The 13609-nt window shown below is 39.7% G+C and overlaps 1 protein-coding gene across 2 annotated transcripts in view; it reads right to left on the bottom strand.

Annotated features, from left to right (window-relative positions):
- Positions 1–10214: 10214 nt before the first annotated feature.
- Positions 10215–13609, bottom strand: part of nup210 (nucleoporin 210) — a 143910-nt gene continuing 140515 nt past the window's right edge. For both annotated transcript variants that reach the window (XM_061923652.1, XM_061923662.1), the window contains exons 39-40: positions 13227–13304; positions 10215–10799 (exon numbers count right to left, since the gene is read on the bottom strand). In XM_061923652.1, the coding sequence (XP_061779636.1) occupies positions 10687–10799; positions 13227–13304 (191 nt within the window). In that variant the 3' untranslated portion in view covers positions 10215–10686. The remainder of the gene's footprint in view (positions 10800–13226; positions 13305–13609) is intronic.

Raw genomic sequence — 13609 nt, 5'->3', positions numbered from 1 at the left:
ACATTTTGAAACTCTCAGAAGCCAAGTTATGTTATATTCCTTAATATTTTTTTATGCAAGTTTGAAGTATCAAGTATCTAAACACAGTTTTGTTTGCATATTTTCAGGATGTAAATCTCTCTCTCTCTCTCTCTATGTATGAAAAACTTGACTTGGTGAATTCTAGCTGTCAATATACTCCTCCCCTCTTAACCACGCCCCGTCCAACCCCAGACCACGCCTCCATCCCCCACCTCCCGAAATCGGAGGTCTTAAGGTTGGCAAGTATGTATTACATATATACTCACATGTTCATCATAATTTACTACTATATATATTAGAGATGTCCGATATCGGCAGGCCGATATTATCGGCCGATAAATGCTTTAAAATGTAATATCGGAAATGATCGGTATCGGTTCATTTAATATCAGGATCGTTTTTTTAGTATTATTTTATTTTTTATCAAATCAACATAAAAAACACAAGATACACTTACAATTAGTGCACCAACCCAAAAAACCTCCCTCCCCCATTTACACTCATCCACACAAAAGGGTTGTTTCTTTCTGTTATTAATATTCTGGTTCCTACATTATATATCAATATATATCAATACAGTCTGCAAGGGATACAGTCCGTAACTATGTAACTGTTTTTATATTGTTTTACTTTCTTCTTTATTCAAGAAAATGTTTTTAATTTATTTATCTTATTTTTTTATTTTTTTTTTTAAAGTACCTTATCTTCACCATACCTGGTTGTCCAAATTAGGCATAATAATGTGTTAATTCCACGACTGTATATATCGGTTGATATCGGTATCGGTAATTAAAGAGTTGGACAATATCGGAATATCGGATATCGGCAAAAAGCCATTATCGGACATCCCTACATATTACATATATACTCACATGTTCATCATAATTTACTACTATATATATTAGAGATGTCCGATAATATCGGCAGGCCGATATTATCGGCCGATAAATGCTTTAAAATGTAATATCGGAAATTATCGGTATTAGTTTATTTATTATCGGTATGGTTTTTTTTTTCTTTCCTTTTTTTTATTAAATCAACATAAAAAACACAAGATACACTTACAATTAGTGCACCAACCCAAAAAACTTCCCTCCCCCATTCACACTCATTCACACAAAAGGGTTGTTTCTTTCTGTTATTAATATTCTGGTTCCTACATTATATATCAATATATATCAATACAGTCTGCAAGGGATACAGTCCGTAACTATGTAACTATTTTTATATTGTTTTACTTTCTTTTTTATTCAAGAAAATGTTTTTAATTTATTTATCTTATTTTATTACATTTTTTTTTTTAAGTACCTTATCTTCACCATACCTGGTTGTCCAAATTAAGCATAATAATGTGTTAATTCCACGACTGTATATATCGGTTGATATCGGTATCGGTAATTAAAGAGTTGGACAATATCGGAAATCAGCAAAAAGCCATTATCGGACATCCCTACATATTACATATATACTCATATGTTCATCATAATTTACTACTATATATATTAGAGATGTCTGATAATTGCTTTAAAATGTAATATCGGAAATTATCGGTATCGGTTTTTTTATTATTATTTTTTTTGTATTATTAAATCAACATAAAAAACACAAGATACACTTACAATTAGTGCACCAACCCAAAAAACTTCCCTCCCCCATTTACACTCATTCACACAAAAGGGTTGTTTCTTTCTGTTATTAATATTCTGGTTCCTACATTATATATCAATACATATCAATACAGTCTGCAAGGGATACAGTCCGTAACTATGTGACTGTTTTTATATTGTTTTACTTCTTTTTTTATTCAAGAAAATGTTTTTAATTTATTTACCTTATTTTATTTTATTAATTTTTTTTTTTAAAGTACCTTATCTTCACCATACCTGGTTGTCCAAATTAAGCATAATAATGTGTTAATTCCACGACTGTATATATCGGTTGATATCGGTATCGGTAATTAAAGAGTTGGACAATATCGGAAATCAGCAAAAAGCCATTATCGGACATCCCTACATATTACATATATACTCATATGTTCATCATAATTTACTACTATATATATTAGAGATGTCTGATAATTGCTTTAAAATGTAATATCGGAAATTATCGGTATCGGTTTTTTTTTGTTTTGTTTTTTTTTGTATTATTAAATCAACATAAAAAACACAAGATACACTTACAATTAGTGCACCAACCCAAAAAACCTCCCTCCCCCATTTACACTCATTCACACAAAAGGGTTGTTTCTTTCTGTTATTAATATTCTGGTTCCTACATTATATATCAATATATATCAATACAGTCTGCAAGGGATACAGTCCGTAACTATGTGACTGTTTTTATATTGTTTTACTTCTTTTTTTATTCAAGAAAATGTTTTTAATTTATTTACCTTATTTCATTTTATTAATTTTTTTTTTAAAAGTACCTTATCTTCACCATACCTGGTTGTCCAAATTAGGCATAAACATGTGTTAATTCCACAACTGTATATATCGGCATCGGTTGATATCGGTATCGGTAATTAAGAATTGGACAATATCGAATATCGGCAAAAAGTCATTATCAGACATTCCTAATATATACACTCACATTTTCATTCAAATATATTCACTATGTTCACATTTACCTCATACTTTACTACAAATAGTACATATATACTCACATGTTCATCATAATTTACTACAAGATATACGTATATATATATTAGGGCTGCGAATCTTTGGGTGTCCCACAATTCGATTCAATATCGATTCTTGAGGTCACGATTCGATTCAAAATCAATTTGTTTTCGATTCAACGCGATTCTCGATTCAAAAACTATATTTTCCCGATTCAAAAATTCTCTATTCATTCAATACATAGGATTTCAGCAGGATCTACCCCAGTCTGCTGACATGCAAGCAAAGTAGTAGATTTTTGTAAAAAGCTTTTATAATTGTAAAGGACAATGTTTTATCAACTGATTGCAATAATGTAAATTTGTTTTAACTATTAAATGAACCAAAAATATGACTTATTTTATCTTTGTGAATATATTGGACACAGTGTGTTGTCAAGTTTATGAAATGCGATGCATGTGTAAGCCACTGTGACACTAATGTTAATTTTTTGTATTTTTATAAATGTCTAATAACATATGTGCACTTGGCACCAGGACACCCTAGGCCGCAGTTCCATGATCGACTTTGTAGTTGTGTCATCGGATTTGCGGTCTCATGTTTTGGACACTCTGGTGAAGAGAGGGGCGGAGCTTTCTACCGATCACCACCTGGTGGTGAGTTGGCTGCGATGGTGGGGGAGGATGCCGGACAGACCTGGCAGGCCCAAACGCATTGTGAGGGTTTGCTGGGAACGCCTGGCAGAGTCTCCTGTCAGAGAGAGTTTCAATTCTCACCTCCGGAAGTGCTTTGAACATGTCACGAGGGAGGTGCTGGACATAGAGTCCGAGTGGACGATGTTCCGTACCTCTATTGTCGAGGCGGCCGATTGGAGCTGTGGCCGCAAGGTAGTTGGTGCCTGTCGTGGCGGTAATCCTAGAACCCGTTGGTGGACGCCGGCGGTGAGGGATGCCGTCAGGCTGAAGAAGGAGTCCTATCGGGTTCTTTTGGCTCATGGGACTCCTGAGGCAGCAGACAGGTACCGACAGGCCAAGCGGTGTGCGGCTTCAGCGGTCGCGGAGGCAAAAACTCGGACATGGGAAGAGTTCGGGGAGGCCATGGAAAAAGACTTCCGGACGGCTTCGAAGCAATTCTGGACCACCATCCGCCGCCTCAGGAAGGGGAAGCAGTGCAGTGTCAACACCGTGTATGGTGGGGATGGTGTTCTGCTGACCTCGACTGCGGATGTTGTGGATCGGTGGAGGGAATACTTCGAAGACCTCCTCAATCCTACCAGCACGTCTTCCTATGAGGAAGCAGGGCCTGGGGTATCTGTGGTGGGCTCTCCTATTTCTGGGGCTGAGGTTGCCGAGGTAGTTAAAAAGCTCCTCGGTGGCAAGGCCCCGGGGGTGGATGAGATCCGCCCGGAGTTCCTTAAGGCTCTGGATGTTGTGGGGCTGTCTTGGTTGACAAGACTCTGCAACATCGCGTGGACATCGGGGGCGGTACCTCTGGATTGGCAGACCGGGGTGGTGGTTCCTCTCTTTAAGAAGGGGAACCGGAGGGTGTGTTCCAACTATCGTGGGATCACACTCCTCAGCCTTCCCGGTAAGGTCTATTCAGGTGTACTGGAGAGGAGGCTACGCCGGATAGTCGAACCTCGGATTCAGGAGGAACAGTGTGGTTTTCGTCCTGGTCGTGGAACTGTGGACCAGCTCTATACTCTCGGCAGGGTCCTTGAGGGTGCATGGGAGTTTGCCCAACCAGTCTACATGTGCTTTGTGGACTTGGAGAAGGCATTCGACCGTGTACCCCGGGAAGTCCTGTGGGGAGTGCTCAGAGAGTATGGGGTAACGGACTGTCTTATTGTGGCAGTTCGCTCCCTGTATAATCAGTGTCAGAGCTTGGTCCGCATTACCGGCAGTAAGTCGGACACGTTTCCAGTGAGGGTTGGACTCCGCCAAGGCTGCCCTTTGTCACCGATTCTGTTCATAACCTTTATGGACAGAATTTCTAGGCGCAGGCAGGGCGTTGAGGGGATCTGGTTTGGTGGCTGCAGGATTAGGTCTCTGCTATTTGCAGATGATGTGGTCCTGATGGCTTCCTCCGGCCAAGATCTTCAGCTCTCACTGGATCTGTTCGCAGCCGAGTGTGAAGCGACTGGGATGGGAATCAGCACCTCCAAGTCCGAGTCCATGGTTCTCTCCCGGAAAAGGGTGGAGTGCCATCTCTGGGTTGGGGAGGAGATCTTGCCCCAAGTGGAGGAGTTCAAGTACCTCGGAGTCTTGTTCACGAGTGGGGGAAGAGTGGATCGTGAGATCGACAGGCGGATCGGTGCGGCGTCTCCAGTAATGCGGACGCTGTATCGATCCGTTGTGGTGAAGAAGGAGCTGAGCCGGAAGGCAAAGCTCTCGATTTACCGGTCGATCTACGTTCCCATCCTCACCTATGGTCATGAGCTTTGGGTCATGACCGAAAGGACAAGATCACGGGTACAAGCGGCCGAAATGAGTTTCCTCCGCCGAGTGGCGGGGCTCTCCCTTAGAGATAGGGTGAGAAGCTCTGTCATTCGGGGGGAGCTCAAAGTAAAGCCGCTGCTCCTCCACATCGAGAGGAGCCAGATGAGGTGGTTCGGGCATCTGGTCAGGATGCCACCCGAACGCCTCCCTAGGAAGGTGTTTCGGGCACGTCCGACCGGTAGGAGGCCACGGGGAAGACCCAGGACACGCTGGGAAGACTATGTCTCCCGGCTGGCCTGGGAACGCCTCGGGATCCCCCGGGAGGAGCTGGACGAAGTGGCTGGGGAGAGGGAAGTCTGGGCTTCCCTGCTTAAGCTGCTGCCCCCGCGACCCGACCTCGGATAAGCGGAAGAAGATGGATGGATGGATGGATGGATAAATGTCTAATGATCATTTCAATGAGGGATTTTTAATCACTGCTATGTTGAAATTGTAACTAATATTGATACTGTTGTTGATAATATTCATTTTTGTTTCACTACTTTTGGATTGTTCTGTGTCGTGTTTGTGTCTCCTCTCAATTGCTCTGTTTATTGCAGTTCTGAGTGTTGCTGGGTCGGGTTTGGTTTTGGAATTGGACTGCATTGTTATGGTATTGCTGTGTATTGTTTTGTTGGATTGATTCATTAAAAAAAAAAATAAAACAAATATATAAATACATTTAAAAAAATCGATTTTTAAAAGAATGAGAATCGATTCTGAATCGCACAATGTGAGAATCGCAATTCGAATTCGAATCGATTTTTTCCCACACCCCTAATATATATATATATATATACATACGCACACATTTTCATTCAAATATATTCACTATGTTCACATTTACCTAATATGTTACTAGAAATAGTACATATATACTCACAATTTTCATCATAATTTACAATATATATATATATATACATATATAAACACACTTTTTCGTTCAAATATATTCACTATGTTCACATTTACCTCATATTTGACGACAAATAGTACAGCTCCCTGCTTGGCACTCAGCATCAAGGGTTGGAATTGGGGGTTGAATCACCAAAAAATGATTCCCGGGCGCGGCGACCGCTGCTGCTCACTGCTCCCCTCACCTCCCAGGGGGTGATCAAGGGTGATGGGTCAAATGCAGAGAATAATTTCGCCACACCTACTGTGTGTGTGACAATCATTGGTACTTTAACTTAATATATACATAGTCCATATATACTCACATGTTCATCATAATTTACTACAATATATATATATATATATATATATATATGTATATATATTATTTTATGTACATATATGTATATATATATATATATATATATATATATATATATATATATATATAAATAAATATATACATACACATTTCCATTCAAATATATTCACTGTTAACATTTACCTAATATTTTACTAGAAATAGTACATATATACTCACATTTTTCATCATAATTTACTACAATATATATATACATATATATACACATATACAACTCTGGATCTCAGGAAACAGAGTGGACCGACACCAGCAGATGACATGGCACCCCAAACCATCACCCAACCATGCAAATTTTGCATTTCCTTTGGAAATCGAGGTCCCAGAGTCTGGAGGAAGACAGGAGAGGCACAGGATCCACGTTGCCTGAAGTCTAGTGTAAAGTTTCCACCATCAGTGATGGTTTGGGGTGCCATGTCATCTGCTGGTGTCGGTCCACTCTGTTTCCTGAGATCCAGGGTCAACGCAGCCGTCTACCAGCAAGTTTTAGAGCACTTCATGCTTCCTGCTGCTGACCTGCTCTATGGAGATGGAGATTTCAAGTTCCAACAGGACTTGGCGCCTGCACACAGCGCAAAATCTACCCGTGCCTGGTTTACGGACCATGGTATTTCTGTTCTAAATTGGCCCACCAACTCCCCTGACCTTAGCCCCATAGAAAATCTGTGGGGTATTGTGAAAAGGAAGATGCAGAATGCCAGACCCAAAAACGCAGAAGAGTTGAAGGCCACTATCAGAGCAACCTGGGCTCTCATAACACCTGAGCAGTGCCAGAAACTCATCGACTCCATGCCACGCCGCATTAACGCAGTAATTGAGGCAAAAGGAGCTCCAACCAAGTATTGAGTATTGTACATGCTCATATTTTTCATTTTCATACTTTTCAGTTGGCCAACATTTCTAAAAATCCCTTTTTTGTATTAGCCTTAAGTAATATTCTAATTTTGTGATACACGGAATTTTGGATTTTCATTTGTTGCCACTTCAAATCATCAAAATTAAATGAAATAAACATTTGAATGCATCAGTCTGTGTGCAATGAATACATATAATGTACAAGTTACACCTTTTGAATGCAATTACTGAAATAAATAAAGTTTTTCGAAATATTCTAATTTACTGGCTTTTACCTGTATATATACACACATATATATATATATATATATATATATATATATATATATATATATATATATATATATATATATATATATATACATACATATATAAATATACACATTTTTATTCAAATATATTCACTCGGTTCACATTTACTTTATATACTACAAATATATATATATATATATAAATATATATGTACATATATATATATATATAGTATTTATTTGTAGTAAAATATAAAGTAAATGTGAACATAGTGAATATATTTAAATGAAAAAGTGTATATATATATGTAAGAATATATATATACCGTATATATATATATATGTATGTATATATATAATATATAAATAGTCGAATGCCTTCTCCAAGTCCACAATGCACATGTAGACTGGTTGGGCAAACTCCCATGCACCCTCAAGGACCCTGCCGAGAGTATAGAGCTGGTCCACAGTTCCACGACTAGGACGAAAACCACACTGTTCCTCCTGAATCCGAGGTTCGACTATCCGGCGTAACCTCCTCTCCAGTACACCTGAATAGACCTTACCGGGAAGGCTGAGGAGTGTGATCCCACGATAGTTGGAACACACCCTCCGGTTCCCCTTCTTAAAGAGAGGAACCACCACCCCGGTCTGCCAATCCAGAGGCAGAGGTACCGCCCCCGATGTCCACGCGATGTTGCAGAGTCTTGTCAACCAAGACAGCCCCACAACATCCAGAGCCTTAAGGAACTCCGGGCGGATCTCATCCACCCCCGGGGCCTTGCCACCGAGGAGCTTTTTAACTACCTCGGCAACCTCAGCCCCAGAAATAGGAGAGCCCACCACAGATTCCCCAGGCCCTGCTTCCTCATAGGAAGACGTGTTGGTGGGATTGAGGAGGTCTTCGAAGTATTCCCTCCACCGATCCACAACATCCGCAGTCGAGGTCAGCAGAGCACCATCCCCACCATACATGGTGTTGACACTGCACTGCTTCCCCTTCCTGAGGCGGCGGATGGTGGTCCAGAATTGCTTCGAAGCCGTCCGGAAGTCTTTTTCCATGGCCTCCCCGAACTCCTCCCATGTCCGAGTTTTTGCCTCCGCGACCGCTGAAGCCGCACACCGCTTGGCCTGTCGGTACCTGTCTGCTGCCTCAGGAGTCCCATGAGCCAAAAGAACCCGATAGGACTCCTTCTTCAGCCTGACGGCATCCCTCACCGCCGGCGTCCACCAACGGGTTCTAGGATTACCGCCACGACAGGCACCAACTACCTTGCGGCCACAGCTCCAATCGGCCGCCTCGACAATAGAGGTACGGAACATCGTCCACTCGGACTCAATGTCCAGCACCTCCCTCGTGACATGTTCAAAGTTCTTCCGGAGGTGGGAATTGAAACTCTCTCTGACAGGAGACTCTGCCAGGCGTTCCCAGCAAACCCTCACAATGCGTTTGGGCCTGCCAGGTCTGTCCGGCATCCTCCCCCACCATCGCAGCCAACTCACCACCAGGTGGTGATCGGTAGAAAGCTCCGCCCCTCTCTTCACCCGAGTGTCCAAAACATGAGGCCGCAAATCCGATGACACAACTACAAAGTCGATCATGGAACTGCGGCCTAGGGTGTCCTGGTGCCAAGTGCACATATGGACACCCTTATGTTTGAACATGGTGTTTGTTATCGACAATCTGTGACGAGCACAAAAGTCCAATAACAGAACACCACTCGGGTTCAGATCCGGGCGGCCATTCTTCCCAATCACACCTCTCCAGGTTTCACTGTCGCTGCCAACATGAGCGTTGAAGTCCCCCAGTAGAACGAGGGAATCACCCGGGGGAGCACTCTCCAGTACTCCCTCGAGTGAATCCAAAAAGGGTGGGTACTCTGAGCTGCCGTTTGGCGCGTAAACGCAAACAACAGTCAGGACCCGTCCCCCCACCCGAAGGCGGAGGGAAGCTACCCTCTCGTCCACCGGGTTGAACTCCAACGTGCAGGCTTTGAGCCGAGGGGCAACAAGAATTGCCACCCCAGCCCGTCGCCTCTCACTGCCGGCAACGCCAGAGTGAAAGAGAGTCCAGCCCCTCTCAAGAGAAGTGGTTACAGAGCCCTTGCTGTGCGTCGAAGTGAGTCCGACTATATCTAGCCGGAACTTCTCCACCTCACGCACTAGCTCAGGCTCCTTCCCCCCCAACAGTTACATAGAAACTAGTAATTAATGAAAATGAGTAAAATTAACTGTTAAAGGTTAGTACTATTAGTGGACCAGCAGCACGCACAATCATGTGTGCTTAGGAACCAGAATATTAATAACAGAAAGAAACAACCCTTTTGTGTGAATGAGTGTAAATGGGGGAGGGAGGTTTTTTGGGTTGGTGCACTAATTGTAAGTGTATCTTGTGTTTTTTTATGTTGATTTAATAATAATAATTTTTAAAAAAACGATACCGATACAGATAATAAAAAAAACGATACCGACAATTTCCGATAATACATTTTAACGCATTTATCGGCCGATAATATCCGATAATATCGGCAGGCCGATATTCTCGGACATCTCTAATACTTGTTTTTATTGACAAATGTCACCTTTTATTGTTCAATGATTATTACCTATATCTACCTTTTGTGCTTAGCTGTTGTGTAGCTGCTAGGTCCTAGTAGCCTAAAGCTTGGCATGTTTACCTTTTGTAGATGACTTCATTTTAAAATAGAAGAAATTGTTATTTTTGAGGAAATTAAACACTTTATTTGCCAAGCGTGAGAGCGTACACAATCATGTTGCGAGCATACAGTCGTGTCGTCGAGGTCTCTGAGAAAGCAACAGAAAAAAGCTTCACATCTTCAACGAGTTCACATTCATGAAATAAAAACAAGCTGCACGTTTTGGTGGCTCAAACCTTCAAAAAGACAAAATGTCCCAAAAACAACATTTAAAAGAAGCACTAATGCACATTTTTTAGGATGATGAGTTGAGTGGACAGTGTTTACAGTCAAGTTCTCTCCTAAACAAACAAGGTGCACAATAAAACAATAACAACAATTCTTTGAATCGCTAAACTAAGAACTATTCACTCGTAAAAAGGTGTGTACCAAAATATACTTGCAAAAGTTGTACAGTCATGTGATCAGCGTCCAGGCTGACCCTCAGAGGCACGTTCAGTGATGAAGGGGATGGTGATGATGAAGGGGAGGTCAGGACATGTAGTCCGGGGAATAAAGACGAAAACGAGGGCTGCTGCCGGGATCCCCTCTGGGTGCGGAGTGGTTGAAGGAGTTCTTGGCCGGAGACACTGGGGCTGAAAAAGCTGGGAGGAGTAAAAATCGAATCAAAGATAATGAATATCAAATACATAAACATTCATCCTCACTAGTAAAGTCAAACTGCACTTTTGGGGGCGAAGACAAGAACACTTATCTTTTTCTTTGTGTGCATTCTAAAGCGAAAATACACGTCAGCAAAAGTCAGCAAACAATGCAGTCTATTCTGCTTATAAAGCGTTCTAAAAACATCCAAAAGCCTCCATCAAGGTTTTATATCCCCACTGTAAGTATATATGTAGTATCTAGTAACATTCATAATAACATGTTATATTTATATATTTTTATCATACTGTAAGTATATATGTATAGTAGTAACATTCATAATATGTAATATTTACATCATACTGCAAGTATATATGTCATGTAGTAACATTCATAATAACATGTACTATTTACATTTCATCATACTGTAAGTATACATGTAATGTAGTAACATTCATAATAACATGTAATATTTACATATTTACATCATACTGTAAATATATATGTAATGTAATAACATTCAAAATAACATGTAATATTTACATATTTTCATCATACTGTAAGTATATATGTCATGTAGTAACATTCATAATAACATGTACTATTTACATTTCATCATACTGTAAGTATACATGTAATGTAGTAACATTTATAATAACATGTAATATTTACATCATACTGTAAGTATATATGTAATGTAATAACATTCATAATAACATGTAATATTTACATATTTTCATCATACTGTAAGTATATATGTAATGTAGTAACATTCATAATACCATGTAATATTTACATAATACTGTAAGTATATACCTGTATGTGATGTAGTAACACTCATAATAACATGTCATATTTACATATTTACATCACACTGTATGTATGTATGTATAGTAGTAACATTCATAATATATATTATTTACATATTTACATCATACTATAAGTATATATGTCATGTAGTAACATTCATAATAACATGTACTATTTACATTATTTAATCATACTGTAAGTATATACTGTATGTTATGTATTAACATTCACAATAACATGTAATATTTACATATTTTCATCATACTGTAAGTATATATGTAATATAGTAACATTCATCATAATATGTAATATTTACATATTTTCATCATACTGTAAGTATATATGTATTGTAGTAACATTCATCATAACATGTAATATTTACATATTTTCATCATACTGTGTACATATGTCATGTAGTAACATTCATAATAACATGTCATATTTACATTATTTAATCATACTTTAAGTATATACTGTATGTAATGTATTAACATTCACAATAACATGTAATATTTACATATTTTCATCATACTGTAAGTATATATGTAATGTAGTAACATTCATAATATGTAATATTTACATATTTTCATCATACTGTAAGTATATATGTAATGTAGTAACATTCATAATATGTCATAGGTAGTATTCATTTCACAGACGCATCACAACGCTCACTTTCCCTTCAACAACAACAAGACTACTAATCATGGCAGACTTGATGAGAGACAACAAAGACTACTTTGGGACAAATGATGATCCAGAAACTTCTATTTTTGAGCCTGAATATAAGGAGGATGATCTACAAGTTTTAGAAGCTGCGTGCTAAACAGATGCAGCTTTAGTCAAACACTAAGCGTCATGTAGCAGCATTGCTAAGTGCTTAACAAGATATACAAACATAATAAAACAACCACTTACTGTACAATGTCTGCTCTCACTGGGATAAAGACTGATGGGATGTTTCTATATTCCCCTTTACATCAACAATTCATCATAACCCTCACAAAGGGTTAAAAAAAAGTGTTTTTCTGGCCATCCCCAGGTCTAAGTTGGATGTCAAAGTTGACCAACTTGTCAGATTATGTCCAAAACCTTCCACTATCCAGGTGAGAGACATGATTTATCACCTCAAATTCCCTTTCACCAACTCAGAGGCCACGCAGCAGCTCAATATGTCAATACAGCAGCATAAGCCAGTTAGCTCTCTGTGGTCACAGTGTCAATAAAAGTAGTTCCTCTGTGTTACCGCTTCCAATAACAATATCGCTAATACTTTTTAATTTTCAGGTCACGACAAGTAAATGAAGTATTGTTGGCGCTTTATGGATGTTTTTGGAGGCTTTATGATTACTACCATCAGCTGCATTGTTAGCCACCTCTTACTTGCAGTATTTAACAACTTAGAATGCATTAAAAAAAAAAAAAAAAAAGTGTGTTCTTGTTTTACATAGTGTCTTGCCCAAGGACCCAATGGCAGTGACTCGGCTGGCGGAAGCGGGGATCGAACCTGGAACTCTCAAGTTGCTGGCACGGCCGCTCTACCACCTGAGCCCCTCTAATGAGTCCGTTCTTCTGTTTAATTAGGTCACTAATTGACGGATGAATATTTAATGTCCTACCTGTGAGAGGAGGCGGAGTCTTCTGGATGAAAGAGGGCGGGTACGTTTGTTGCTTGGGAGAAAAGACGGTGTGGAGAACTGGAGCACACAAAAACAGAACATCAAGGACCAGCACGATGTAAACCATCAGGCATCGTCTTCAATAAAAACATGAACGTTGATGAATATTACAATGAAACTAGATGAGGCAATTTCTGAAGGAATTGCGTGTGAATGCTCCAATGCTGAAGTTGAACCGAAATACTGACAGAGTGTAGTATGAATGTAAGAATAGTTTGAATGTTGAAGAGTTTGAATTTCCAAGAAAAACGGAATGTGGTTTGGAACTTGGGAGTGTTAGTTGGATGAGTGGATTGTTGATGTTGGAATGGTTTGAATCGGTT

This window comes from Nerophis lumbriciformis, linkage group LG01 (assembly GCF_033978685.3).
Source record: "Nerophis lumbriciformis linkage group LG01, RoL_Nlum_v2.1, whole genome shotgun sequence".
Lineage (NCBI taxonomy): Eukaryota > Metazoa > Chordata > Actinopteri > Syngnathiformes > Syngnathidae > Nerophis > Nerophis lumbriciformis.
The sequence above is the reverse complement of the archived record's forward strand: the minus strand, read 5'-3'. Positions and strand labels throughout refer to the sequence as shown.